General features: G+C 39.7%; 1 protein-coding gene across 1 annotated transcript in view; it reads left to right on the top strand.

The window, feature by feature from the left end:
- Positions 1–15,004, top strand: part of HSD17B12 (hydroxysteroid 17-beta dehydrogenase 12) — a 159,874-nt gene that overhangs the window by 122,499 nt on the left and 22,371 nt on the right. Inside the window, exons 5-6 of the mRNA XM_036258204.1 lie at positions 3,066–3,130; positions 3,973–4,017. Of these exons, the coding sequence (XP_036114097.1) occupies positions 3,066–3,130; positions 3,973–4,017 (110 nt within the window). The remainder of the gene's footprint in view (positions 1–3,065; positions 3,131–3,972; positions 4,018–15,004) is intronic.

Genomic DNA, 15,004 nt, shown 5'->3' on the forward strand with positions numbered 1-15,004 from the left:
TTTGTCAATTTGACAAAAAGGTGTAATTTTGATTAATTCACACTGGACAGCTATTGTGTTGTCTGTTGTCATTTTTTAATTTGACAATCTAGGGGAAAAGAGGTCAGTGCCCGAGACTAAATAGTCGGGTATTGCATGTTTTGAAAGTTCTTGCGGCGCACCAGCTGAGAGCCACCACTGCAGGACATTTTGCCAGTGTGACATTGGCATGTACTTCCCCTCGTCAAGTGGGCTCCATGTTCTGAAAGACTGTTTCTGCTTTAACATCTTTTTTTCTGTGTGTATATTTGGTTATGAAAGTGTATCCCTTATACATGATACAATTTATTGATTTGGGCAGACATTTTCCATGTTGACTGGGTTTTTGTTTAGAGCTGTGTTAAATAGATGTTCGTGTTTTCATTGTGTGAGTAGATAACTTTGATAGCTTTCCTTTGCTCAATTAGCAGAGTCAGAGCTGAAGACTTTCTATTATTAACGTAGCCTTAACCAGAATAACACTTTCTGCTTACTTAGTTATTCAGTTACTCGTGGGTTTCCTTAGCCGGACTTTGTATTTATACTTGTAGTACATGTTGCAAAGATTACAAAGTCAACTATGCTGCTTGCAAACTTCCCAGACTTAAAAAACAAAAAAACAAAAAACAAATCTGGGTCTTAAAAGATTTATAATTGCACTATTCAATTTTGAAATAGAGCATTAATTTTTTTCATGAACAAGAAGGGACTCTGAATATAGAAAATTTTCTCCATATGGGAAAGTGAAGGGAGATGGAGTTTGCTGTATGAGATGGAAGATTTTAAAAAAATCCTGATAAGTATTATACTTTGGAAAGTCCTTTCTTTAAGGATCCTGTTATTTATTTTTATTTTTTATTTTTTGGTGGTACGTGCTTCTCACGGGAACCAAACCTGGGACTCTCTGGTCCGCAGGCTGACGCTCAACCACTGAGCCAAACTGGCCAGGGCAGGATCCTGCTGTCTTAAACTGACTTTGTAAAGAATATTTTATGTGGCCCTGGCCTGTTTGGCTCAGCAGTTAGAGTGTTGGCCTGCGGTCCAGAGAGACCCAGATTCAGTTCTCGCTAAGGGCACGTACCTCGTTTGCAGTTTGTCCTTGACTCTGGTTGGGGTTGTGTGGGTGGCAACCACTCTATGTGTCCCTTTCACATCGATGTTTCTCTCTCTCTTCCTCTCTCTCTCTCCCCCTCTATCTGAACAAAAAATGGAAAAAATGTCCTCGGGTGAGGATTAAAAAAAAAAAGAAGAAGAAGAATATTTTATGTGGAGCATATTATCTGATAGTTTGGGCATTGCTGTTTATCTCAGTAACACTAAATAAGTTATTCATCCTTTCTAATTCTGAAGATGGTTACAAAGTCCAGTGAATATCAAGGCTTACCTTCAACTAATTTTGGCTAGATTTTAGCCAACATTTTATAAACTTGATTCCCAGAACCCCTGGTATTGAGTTTTAAAAAAAGGATTTGGACCTGCTGTCATTAATTATGTTTAGATACTGTCCCTATTCAGATGGGCATGAATCCTAAGTAAATACAGTTTGCTTTGCCATTATTCTTTGCTTCCAGGTTTTCAGGCAGGTTTCAGTGATCTTGTTCAGACCATGCTGACCGAACTGTGCAAGTAAAATCTTGAGACTCACAGCCTGAAGTGACTGGCCTCCTGCTAAAGATAGAACCCTTGAGTTCCTTCGAGCTAGTTAATTTTGTTAGTCTATTGAAAAAGTTACTATTACTACTCTCAGGTTTATCTGGCACAATTCCTCATGCGCTTCAGCAGACTGATCATGATTTTATTATCTTTTTGCAACTGAAACCTTTCTTTTTAATACTTCACAGTTTTATTAAACATCGCTATCAGATTTCTGTTTAGTATCCAGTTATTACTGGTGTTTTTTCTGAACTGAATACTGGGTGAAGGCACATGATTGCTTTAATGTCGTGGTTAAGGGCCTCGTCTCTGAAGTCAAATTTCCTGCGTTTGAGTTCCTTATTTAACTGCTGTGAACTTCAGTTTCCTAATATGTACAAGGGAGATGATGTAGTTGTTGGGATGATTCAATACAGATAAATAGGTAGATAGATAGTCCATTTCCCTATTTATCTGGTTAAAATAAATTCTAAGATATTTTATTTGTGTGATTCCTGCAAATATTCCTTATTCTGGATTTGTCTTTGTCTTTCCAGGGCTAAGGAAACCACAGGACATCTGAGTATTAGGCATGTACCTAATTACACATGGTTATTCATAGCTTCTCAGTTGTCTTGTAGCCCCAGTCTTGGGTTAGGTGATTCAGAAGTAGGCATACAGGAGGACTAAGACAGACTTGGACTTTCAAGGCATTATGGGCAAGCAGGCAGAGATGGTTTGCTGGAGACATTAAGTCCGACGCGTTCTCTTGACCTCCACAGAGAAGCCTTCTCTCACTTCCCAGACGAGCTCAGACTCTCCAGGCATAGGCTCCATGGCACTCTGTATTTTGTAATGAAATAATTGTTTTAACTATTTGTGTTTAGTGCCTTTCTCTTCCTATTCGATTGTATGCTCCATGACACCAGAGCTGACTTTTCTGGTTTTGTTGGATGATTAAATGAGCTCTCACTTTAGAGATGAAGGAACAGATGCATGTTGTTCATGACTTATCCCCAGTCACACATTTTCTGAAGTAGTTGCAAGTAGAAGTCAAGTTCCCAGTCTACTGTACTATGATAATTTAACATCTAGAGAGCAGTTAAGCAGTATCTACAAGTAACTATTACAGAAGCAGAATAGACATACTCCAAGGGGCTGTAGAAATCGGAAGGCGAGCATAACTTCCTTTGTCAGGAGTTGGGTGGTAGGCACAAAATAGCTTAATGACAGAGGAGACATTTGAACTGTACACCAAACAGATTTTGGATAGAAAGGTGTGGGAAAGGTCACGCCAGCCATAAATCGTATTTTATGTCATTGTACCATTTTAGTAGGGAAATCTTTTATCCCAGTATTTTAAAAAGTCTATAAAATATATATGTTAACAGGCTAATGATCTTGTCTTATTTTAGTGAACAACGTGGGTGTGTCATATATGTATCCTGAATACTTTTTGGACATTCCTGACTTGGATAGTGTAAGTGTTTCTTTGTATATTAAGGTAACAAAAGGAATGCATAAATAGGTATGGGGGGTGGGCAACGTGGTATAATGGTCCAGCTGTGGGCAGTAGAGTCCAGATGCCTGAGATTCGATACATGGCTCTTGTACTTGTTACCTGAGCTGCTCTGAGGGCAATCTCAACCATACCTAGTGTCCGTTCCCTCGCCCACAAGATAGACTTCGTAGGAATGTTAGAAGGATTGGATGAGAAAGTATTTATAACCTCATTTGTACAGTACCAGGTTCATTAATAGCTCTAGTTTTATTCTTATTTTATATCAAAACAGCTCTGTTTTTAAATATCAGGATTCTAAACACCAATTTAAAAGTCATGAAGTTGTTAATATATAGCAATATACTAGTTGATTCAGGTAACCTAGCTCTACCAAAATAAAAGCTGTATCCTTGATACATGCCCAATTCTTTAATAAAGACTAGAAAAATGTATCACTGAAGGAATGTGTAAAATTTTTAAAAATCATTGAAAACCGTAGCTTCAATCATGTCTCCTTTCAGTATTAGCAAAGTGCTCATATTTATTTTAGATTAAGTGTAACTTTTTGCTTTCAGATTTACTAGTACATATACCTTGGATTTTGTATGTTAACAAGAATTGCTGTTTTTGGTAGAAAAGTACTATAACATTGAGAGTAAAATAAACTGTCTCTCCACCCCAACTCCTGACATTTCCCAGGGTCTCTATTATATCTGGGGAAACTTTCAATGCATCTCAAGATCATTTATATATATATAGTAGTCATTTTCATGATCAAATTAGTATAGAAAATAATCTTTTTTTTTTTTTTTTTTTTGCAGACCATCAAGAAACTGATAAATGTTAACATTCTTTCTGTTTGTAAGGTAAGCAGTTTGTTTATAAATATATCATCCTTTCTTTCTCTTTAAGAACACTGACATAATTAGTTTGTTCATTTCAGTCAAATCTTCCTTTGATGTAAGTGTGTATTCCAGATGAAAGTAGGTGATTTCCTTAAGTGTGCAGGAAGTAGAAAGAACTGAATGCCAAACAGGTGTCTGTGTAATTTTGCTTTTTGACAACTGAACATTTATTAGAGACCTCCATTATATGTAACCCTATGGAGTCCCAGGGACTACACAAACTAACTTAGGCTGAAGATTGATTTTTACAAAATTTTCATCTACATGCGAGTCATCACTGGTAAGTTGTTTCTATTTTGTATTTTCTGTGATACCTGTAAGTTGATGAGTTAAATATTGTGGTCAAGTATTGTATGGGATGTGTGGGACTCTATAGTAATGAGAGTGATTTTTCTTAGCCACATGTAAAACTACTCTAGTTTCTTTCTGGTTGACTGGCATGTGTTGTGGCGATGTCACTTGTGTATGCTGGCCAAAGACATCATGACTAAGACAGCTAAAAGGAAGACTAGCTAGCAAATATGAGCATCTGAGTATCGTTTCTCATTATATTTAACAATAACTAGAAGGACATACCATACCTTGGTTATATATACCGGACCATCAGGAATTATTGCCTGAGGCACAATTCCTATGGGCAATGTCAGATACTTTAAACTTGAACATACTGATGGAAAAGCTAAATTTATTTTCAATAACTCATATATACTAGTTTAAAGAAATAAAAAAATATTTAACTCAAAACTATTAGAATTGACCAGATACACATAAATAAGATCTTAAGTAATCATTTTTATTTTATGTCATAGTCTTTTGGTCTTTTTCTCTCTTGGTGAATGTTTAAAGAAAAGTTCTCCTTCAGTCTTCATGTTCTGAGAAATCAAACCCTTTCACAGTTGATTCAAGTCAAAGGACCCTGAAATCTTCCTTATGCCTTATCCAGCTTTTCATGTGATTTTCTCGATGTAGTTGATTCAGGTAAACCAGCTCCGCCGTAAGGAAAGCTACATCCTTAATGTATGTATATCACAAAACATTGGTAGCTTCTTGTTTACAGGCCCATCAAGCGAGTTACATGTTATGTGACAAATAATTTAATAAAACAAATAATCACTATCTTTTCCATTGTTATTAACCAAAGATTTTTCTCATGTAAGATTCAGTTTAAGTGAGGTTCGCTACTAACAAGAAGACTTGTGAGAAGATTTGGAGCAAGAAACAGAGCACAAAATTGAAGCTTTTAAAACATGGGTAATGTGAATATATCTGTATAGTTTTAAAGGCATGTCCCTTGGTGTATTTATATAAATATAATCATCCTTCAAAAATCTGTATGAGGTTTCAAGTTAATTAAATAACTCCCCCATTTACTAGTTATATGACCTTGAGCAGATTACTTAATCACTGCTTCTGTCTAAAAATTGAGGATGATAATTCTTTCTACCGCACAGAGTTGTTTTGGAAATTAAACAAGGTGTAATATGTGTATACTTCTTAGAATAGTGCTCAGATCATAGGAAGGGCTCTAAAAATTGTTACTATTATTTAGTTGAATTCAAAGCTGATAAAGATGTCTAGTAAATATGTGCAACTATAATTTTATTTTTATTTATTTATTTATGTATTTATTTATTTATTTATTTATTTTGATACGTGCCCCTAGTGGGAACCAAACCCAGAACTTTCTGGTCCGCAGGCCAACGCTCTAACCACTGAGCCAAATCGGCCAGGGTTATAATTTTATTTTTAGCAAGCAACACTTTTTATGAAAATTATTCTTTCTAGTCTCTAATTTTTTTTGGGGGGGGGGGGTTATCATCCTCACCCGAGGACATTTTTCCATTTTTTGTTCAGGTAGAGTGGGAGGGAGAGAGAGGAAGAGAGAGAGAGAGAAACATCGACGTGAAAGGGACACATCGAGTGGCTGCCACCCGCACGACCAACCAGGGCCGGGGACAAACTGCAACCGAAGTACGTGCCCTTAGCGGGACCTGAACCCGGGTCTCTCCGGACCACAGGCCAATGCTCTAACCGCTGAGCCAAGCCGGCCAGGGCTAATTTTTATGTTTTGAGGTTTTACCTTTTGAAATGACTGGGGCATACTATTGTTTTGATCATCTTTTCTAGTACATTTGGCCAAATGCTTAAAAATAAAGAGTGTTGCCCTGGCCAGTGTGGCTTAGTTGGTTGGGAGTCATCCCACGCATGGGGAGGTGGCCAGTTCGATTCCCAGTCAGGGCACATGCTGGAGTTGCAGGCTTCATGCCCGGTAGGGGGCAGGCAGGAGGCAGCCGATCAATATTTCTCTCTCATCAGTGATTCTTCTCTCCCCCTCTCCCTTCCCCTCTCTCTCAAATCAATTTAAAAAACCATATTAAAAAATAATGAGTGTTAAAATTATGTGCATGTGTTTCATAATATATTGTAATGAGTTAATGATGAAAAATATGTTCAAGTGTTTAAATTTTATTTTATGGAATTGGTACTAGCTACAAATTAGTCAAATTAGTCTCCTGGTAATTTTAATTCTTCTGTCAATGAAACTGTATAAAATTTTGCACTAGACACATTAGCATTCTCTCCTGCTTGTCAGGACTTAACTGTTGTATACACTTGTAGTATGACACACTGGCCTCCTCTGTCTCCCAGAGCATGCATTTTGGTTGGCCATCTACCGAATACTAATGATAAAAGGCCAAGGTCAGCTTGCTGTGCTCCATGGCCACACCTGCATCCTTCGAGCAGCCTCTGAGCAGAGATCAGCGTGTGCGGTGGTCGCCTCATGTCCTTGCTTAAAGATGAGCAGTGCAGGGGGGACGTGTGGATGAAGCAGCTCGAATCCAACGGCACTGCATTACTTTTCAGTCTGTTAAAAATAATGATGAAATAAAAATGAGCCACCAGTCCTAATACCTTGACAAATGATAAAATGCTTCTCCCACCTCTTTCATTCTTCCTCCTCCACTTGCTCTTTCTATACTGGCATATACACTTGTTCCCATGAAATGAGTGAGTGGAGAAAAATGCTGAATTATTAAACACACCATATCCTATTACCTTGTGAACCGTGTTAATGGGAAGTATCACAAGCAGAACTAGATGTATCCTTACAGTTTTTGTCTGTAAACTTTTTGTTGGCAAATCAAATCTCACTTACGGAGCACTCAGGGCGTTTGCTATTTAAAACACTTCTTCAGCCCTGGCCAGTTTGGCTCAGCGGTTAGAGTGTCGGCCTACGGTCCGGAGAGACCCGGGTTCGGTTCCCGCTAAGGGCACGTACTTCGGTTGCAGTTTGTCCCCGGCCCTGGTTGGTCGTGCGGGTGGCAGCCACTCGATGTGTCCCTTTCACGTCGATGTTTCTCTCTCTCTCTCTTCCTCTCTCTCCCTCCCACTCTATCTGAACAAAAAATGGAAAAAAAAGTCCTTCGGTGAGGATAAAAAATAAAAAATAAATAAAACTCTTGATTCAGTTGTCATGGAGTTAATGACATCGGGAGGACAGCCGATTTTTATTGTGCTCTGCAGCACAGTTGAGTAGTTAGGTATGAGGCGGTTTGACTCACAGCAGGAGGCCAGAGGTGTGCAGAGGCTAAGCTGAAGGCCAGAAAACTAAGTTAGAACATGATTGTGCTGGAACCTGAGTGCTGTACTTAAAAGCATGGGAGGCCACAGGAAGCTTTCAAGTAGAAGTAAGGTGTGATCTGATCGACATTTCCGGAAGGTGGGTCTAGTGGCAGAGGGGCATGGCACTATGTATGTATGTGTTTGTCTTATTTAGACTGAGAAAAAGCATTCACCTCGGTGGAGTTTTGTGTGTGGCCTCCCCGGTTTCGTGCTCTTTTGTGCTGCTCCCAGTGCCCTGTGGAATGTTTTGATGAATGGTGCCTATTGTCCTTTTGTTGACTGTGTTATGTTGCCAGGGTCAGGACTACATTTTCAGTAGCAGCAGTTGTTTGGAGCCCTGGGGTAACTTAAAACAAGATGAGAATTGGTCTGGCTCTAGAATCATACAAGGTTTTATGGTGGCTGGACATCAGGGGAACTAGGGCATGGATGTCTGCAGCCTAAAGCCACAATAAATGCATCGAAAAGGTTTCTGTAAGAAAGAGAACAACCTCTTCTCACCATCAGTGTTGGTCAGAGTGTAATCTCCTTACCAAACCATGATAGGGGTTGACTGGCTGCGAAGCATGCCAGGAATTTGAGGTTTGCTGGTTGGGCTTCAGCATCTTTGAAGTACGTTCTGTGCTACGCCATAAGCATCGAATGACCTGGCTGTACATTCCTTCAGGTCCAGGATTACTGCTTGGTCCATGTGCTCCTGTCCTATATCAGCGGCTCAGATGATTGTAAAAATCACCTAAGTGTCATATTCCAGCAGAAGAAGAACAAAAGTGAAATATCCTGACCAAGGGAATTACAGGTCGTCACCAGATGAAGTGGCGGTGACGGGTACAGAAGGATGCTGGGGGAGAAATAGTGACTGAATGCTTTTGCCCATAGATCCTTGATGTTTAGTCATAGAGTCCAGTTTAGCACTCTCTCCCAGGCCACCCGGCTCTCCAGTTCCATTGGATCGTTTCACTTTTCATTTTACTCAATAATTTAGGTTTATTCCTTTTTCCCCTCTCGGCGACTTACTTAACTGGGCTTTCCCTTTACCAGGCATGATACTGTTAGTCGAGGCAACCTAAGGGGTGTTTAGAAGCCTGTCGCTTGCTTTTCCAGTTCTGCTTTCAAATCTTTCAGGGTTAAATTTAGTCTTGTTCTTGTTCCTTACAGAGCAGGTTAATGCCAAGGTGGGAAGAGCTGTGGTGTGGAAATCTATGTAGGTGGCCAGTAGCGCAGGTAGTTGGCCTTAACCGGGAAGAGAGTCCTACTAGCTAAGCTTCTTTTCTTGTGATTTCAGATGCTCTGTAACTAAAATCTAAGATAATGACCTTGGCGCAAAAGGGTAGAGTTTAGAGATCATTAAACCTCCAGATACTGAACCACACTCTTCTAAAATAGTTCTGGTTTCATGCCTGGAGGGCTTTCCATCTCAAAATGCCAAGAGAATTTGCAAATGAAATAGTTGTGCTGCTATTGATTATTAGAGAAATCATGGATAGGGAAGAATGCCATGACTCCAGAGGCAGATAGACAAGTGCCTACCTTTCAACAGGTAGGATGCTGAGCTTCCCACCAACCCAAAGACAGGTTCGAAGACAGGTCTTGTGTTGTTTGTTTCTGATTTGAGGTCACTTGTTTTAGCATTTGCTGGATTTGGAGTTGCCTTTCTTCTCCCAGCCTGCTTTTTTATTTCTTTAATAACAGTTTTAGGATCTCAGGACACCGTAGACTCTTCACTCCTTTTCAGATGGACACTGTCCAGGCAGTATTGCCTGAACTTGCCTACAGCTGCCTGAGAGTGGGAAAATCATTCCTTCTGATGGCCCTGGACCCAGAAGCTACAAATGGGCTTGGTGAATAAGGTGGATCATGGGGAGTTGCCCTGCCTACCTGCATCCCGTAGGAAATGTCCAGGCTACCATTCTGACACTTGGAGGGAATGGTCCAGCCTTCTTTCTTACCTTTCTTAGAACAAAGAAGAAAGTGGGTGAGGGTGTGGCCCAAGGTAAAATTTATGGACAACCTCCACTTACAGCGAAGGACACTGAGTTGGGTTTGCTTTATTTGGGGACGGAGAGAAAGAGTCTTTAGCAGGGGATCCTAGTTTAGTTCTCCCTTCATCAGATATTCAACCAAAGTGGGGACTTGAAATGATGTCTTGTTAGGAATGGTTGAAAGAACAAAAGATGTTCAGTGTGAAGGAGGGAAACACACACACACACACACACAGCCCTGATCAAGGCCAGTTTGTTCAACCTCCTAATTATTTTGCAGACCAACTCACTTCTTTCATCCCCAGGGATAGTTTCCAAATTTCAAGCATGAAATTTCTGGGTTGGAACTACTAGAATAGCCTGACCAGCCTTTTTCATCCAACTTGTCCTCTTCTAGTCTCCGTACTCCAGCCAAAGTGTTCATTACAGCAGATCGCATCACACCCCTGTCAAATCCTTCAGTGACTTCTCTCTTTCCTCGGGCCGGAATCTTGAATGTGACCTGTAGGGAAGGAAGGACCCTCCTGATTGGCTCCTGCTCACCTCCCCAGTTTCACTTCCGGTCTCTCCCTTCCCAACAGCCTGTGCTCAGATCAAAGCACCTTCATTCAGTCTTTTGAACCTAGTGTTTCCTCAGACTGGTCTCTCTCGTCTCCTGCTTTACTGATTCTGCTCATCCTTCTGTTCTCAAGTAAAGTATCATGTGCTTGTGGGTGGGGAACCTTCCTGATCCCTCCAGACGAGATTAGGGCTCAGGCAGTTTCATTGCACACTGCATGTCTGCCCTTCGCTCAGCTTTTCATTTAAAAAATAATAATAATTTTTCTCTTTTGATTTTTAGAGAGAGGGGAAGTGAGAGGGGGAGAGAGAGAGAAATATCGATGAGAGAGAACATCGATTGGCTGCCTCCTGCATGCCTCCCTCTAGGGATTTGGCCCACAACCTGGGCATATGCCGAATGGAATCGGCAACCTCTTGGTGCATTGGTAGACACCCAACCACTGAGCACACCGGCGAGGCTCAGCTGGTCATTTTTAGCTGAGTGTCTCTATAGATAATAAACCGTGCGAGGGTTAGTTTCATTTCTTGCCATTTCCTAGCCCCAAGCCTCACATACGACGGGCATACAATGAATGCTTTTTGAATAAAAAAGAAATGAATGATTTAAAAATGGAAAATTTGCTCTGGTTGGTTTGGCTCAGCAGTTAGAGCATCAGCCTGTGGTCCAGAGAGACCTGGGTTCAGTACCCGCTAAGGGCACGTGCCTCGGTTGCAGTTTGCCCTGGTTGGTCATGCGGGTGGCAGCCACTCGATGTGTCCCTTTCACATCGATATTTCTCTCTCTCTCTCTCTGTCTCTCTCTTCCTCTCTCTCCCTCCCACTCTTATCTGAACAAAAAATGGAAAAATGTCCTCGAGTGAGGATAAAAAAAATAAATAAAAATGAAAAATTCTACTTCTTTGGGAATAAGGATCACACTTACTGCATGTGGCCCTAGAAGGTTGAACTCGAATTAGTCGTTGATATTTACACTGAAGTAAATTTTAAGAACTTTCTAATCTTTGAATCTGCCAGAAGGGGGATAAGGTAAAGGTAAATTCCTTTTCTGATTCTAGGTCAGAGGTTGCAAACCAATAGTCTCTGGGCTGAGTGTGCCCAACCAACCTACTTTGGTTGGCTCAAGCAGTGTTTTCAAAACTGGGACATTTGACACCCAAACTTCTAATTTCTACTGGGAAAAATCTGAAAATCAGGTAACACAGAGCTAAATTGCCGAGTGGCAACAAGTGAGCAGCTAAATATGCTAATAGTTAGGCCTGCAACTTCCCAATTACTGTAGTCCTCACTAGTCCCTATTGTCTGATTTGCTCTACTAGTGTACGTTACCTACCAGGCCCTTTTAGGCATTTGAGTTTGCGTTCCCCTGTTCAGGTAACTCCAAATATTCCATCTTCTCAAACTTGCTTAGTGATGTTAGAATGGCTTTGACTAAATAAATCTCTTCCTTCCCTATCTGAAATTAAAGCATTTGGAGTATGAGGCCCTTTGCATGCTTTTGAAAAGCTGGCTTTTTCCTTGTGATACCACTATGTACTCATTAGATGTTACTCAGCCAGAAGTAAGTACTGCTGTGTCCTGCCTGTTGGTGATAAATGTTTGGATGGATGGACAGATGGATGAAAAGCACAGGTTTTCTTTTCCTTACAGGGATTGATTTGCCTCTGGCATGTGACATGGTACCAGTAGGGGGAGCCCTCTATTAAATTGGAAATCTATCAGAACAATCTCTGTTCAGCAGTCTAGCTGTATATAATTTAGGGATTATGCTAAGGATTTATTCCCACACCCTGCCCCAAGAATTCAGGTTAACAACATTAGGCAATTAATAAATTACAGGAAGGAGAGTATGACCTTCACTGGGACCCTACCCAGGGCTTCTCTAGGTGAAGACATTCCCAGTTAACATCTAGAGTGTTTTAATCCATTCGAAAGCAGCTATCATTATGCTCCTAACAATTTATAAATTATTGGGTTCATTTGGCCCTTAGGTTCTCATAGTAATGGGCTGTTCCAAACATAACTACAAAATGTTGGGTTTGCCAAATTGAATGACAACCACTCTTTTCCATGGTTTTCATCTTTAAAAAAAGTAGAGTAGTTGTAGATTGGTTCTAGGGCTCTTTCTAACTCAAAGTAAAGCTAGTATAGGAGAAATTTCTTATACATGGGCAAAAATGTAAAAATCTCTTTGAGAACTTCAGGGATTCTTTTCTCCCCCTAAAATCTGTCACTTTTTAAGAAGTCAGCTTTGCCCTAGCCGGTTTGGCTCAGCGGTTAGAGCGTCGGCCTGCGGTCCTGAGAGACCGGGTTCAGTTCCCGCTAAGGGCGCGAACCTCGGTTGCAGTTTGTCCCCAGCCCTGGTCGGTTGTGTGGGTGGCAGCCACTCGATGTGTTCCTTTCACATCGATGTTTCTCTCTCTATATCTGTTCCTCTCTCTCCCTCCCACTCTTCCTGAACAAAAAATGGAAAAAATGTCCTCGGGTGAGGATAAAACAAAAACAAAACAAAAAAAGAAGTCAGCTTATTTGGGAAATTTTAAGTAATGGAAACTCTTAGCATATTATAGTATGCTAAATTTGGAAAAACAGTCTACGGTGTATGTGTTCTTTTTATTTTAATTTTCTTTACAGTTTGTAAGTTATGGCTTTAGATTCATTATTATTAATGGGCATGTAGCCCTCTGTTTTGGAGACTTCTTTTTCTTTTGTTAAATTATTGTTACCGTATATCAACCCAAAATTTATTACAGAATGTTTGGTTGTTATGGTGTAGGGTTGACTTTCAGGTTAAGTAATACGGGGCAGGGAGAAATGGCAAGGAGGAGCCTTAACTTCCACAAAGACTTGAACATTAATAAACAGGAAAATCAAATGGTGCTCAGAGATCACAGAGCACTCTATAAACTTTACCTAATTAAGCTTTCATCCCCTGCCTAGCAAATATTCAGTTAGTCATACAGGTAAAATTTTAAGAATTTCCAATTAAGTTGTATTCTTGGTAATTAACACAGAGCTCAAATTATGCAGTTTGCCAAAGAAAATGTGTGCTGTATCATTCCAGTGTGACTTCCAATGGGGTTACCATGTAATTTCCCTGAAACAGGCATTGTGTAACACTTTTGCTACTTAATGTAACTCTTTTCACTATTATGCTACGATTTTTTTAAATTATTGTTAATGATTCCCATTGAAAACTTGTTTAAGGCATTTGCATCTATTTTCTCCTAATTTGTGTGGATTCATTTTTCTGCTGCTTGAATTCAGATCCTGTTTGTGCTAAGCAGGTTGCTCTGGGGTGGAGGACAGGGCAGAAGTGAACAAAGTGGCCATTGGTGGCATTCTAATTATTGGCATCCCAATTATCGTATGAATAGCCCGGATTCTTGGGGATTTGCCTGCATTCTAGGGCAAGTTGTTACTTTATTTCCTATTTAGGTAAAGTGGTGACATAGGCAACAATATTTGTTTTCTATTTTTCTAAATTATCTTGAATTTTAATTTTTACCTATGGGTTTTTGGTTGTTTTTTTGAGCATTATGAATGTGTTTTTTTTCTTCTGCAAGAATTGCAAGAGGGTGAGGGGATGTGTTTTCTTTGTACTGTTCTCTCCCCAGAAATGACCAAGTGCCAGAGGTTACATGACACAAAAATAATTTGCTTGTAAAAATAAATTACTTGCTTGTAAAATAATTTGCATAATTGGTATAATTTGCTTCTGTTATCAGTTTCATACTAAACTAAAAAGTGGGCAGCCGAGTTGGGTTTAGAGTATAAGATAAAGTTCTTTCTATAAACTCTTGATTATGATGCCAGAGAAGTAAAGAGAAAAAAATTATTGATGTTAATTTTCTTTTAGAAATAACGTTAATTGTGGGAGCTTTTCTAATTACAAAACAATGAAAGCAGTTGCCAAAACTATGGGAAATATTTTGGAATACTAATTTGTTTGTTATATTTTAATATAACATTTTCAAGGATTTTCTAGGCTAGCTAATACATTTTTGAGTTAGAGATCTCAACTACTCACCTAAATGATCTAATAATCATTTTGATTTTGATTTTGTGTGAACTAAATGAGCCACCTATGTATTTCCTATCTAGAATATACATAGGTATGGCAATAAATACTAGTCAACATTTCACTCTTGAAAATGATTATGTAGTGTCCCACAAAGGAATTCTAAATGGAATTGTCATTGGTAAAGACTTCCTTTTATCTTTGTGTATTTGTGCAGTCTGCAGCCAACTTGCATACAAAGTGATGCAGTATCTAGGTGTGATATAACAAATATTGACCTTTCCCCTTTTTAGTTTAGGCTTGTAGGGTGTGTGTGTGTGTGTGTTAAGGATGAATGAAACTGTCACTAAAAATATATGCACAGCCCTGGCCGGGGTGACTCAGTGGGTTGGGCGTCACCCTGTGCACTGCAAGTTTGCCTGTTCCATTCCCAGTCAGGGCACATATCTGGGTAGTGGACTCGATCCCCGATAGGGGGCGTGCAGGGGGCAGCTATTGATGTTTCTCTCACATCAGTGTTTCTCTCCCTCTCTCTCTAAAAATCAATACAGTATTTTTAAAAATAAAAATATGTATACAAATAGGAAGCATTTCTTTTTTCTGCAAGGATTCAGAGCTCTCGTTGTAGAGGTACTGTTGCAGCAACATTATCTACCTTAAGGAAATAATTAAATTAAAATCGTTTGCTGCACACTTTTGGTAACGAGTATAGAAATCATGTTTACTACTACTTTTTTTATGTTCTTAACCACTGAAGTTACAA

The sequence above is a fragment of the Molossus molossus genome, unplaced genomic scaffold (genome assembly GCF_014108415.1).
Source record: "Molossus molossus isolate mMolMol1 unplaced genomic scaffold, mMolMol1.p scaffold_m16_p_13, whole genome shotgun sequence".
Taxonomy (NCBI): Eukaryota; Metazoa; Chordata; class Mammalia; order Chiroptera; family Molossidae; genus Molossus; species Molossus molossus.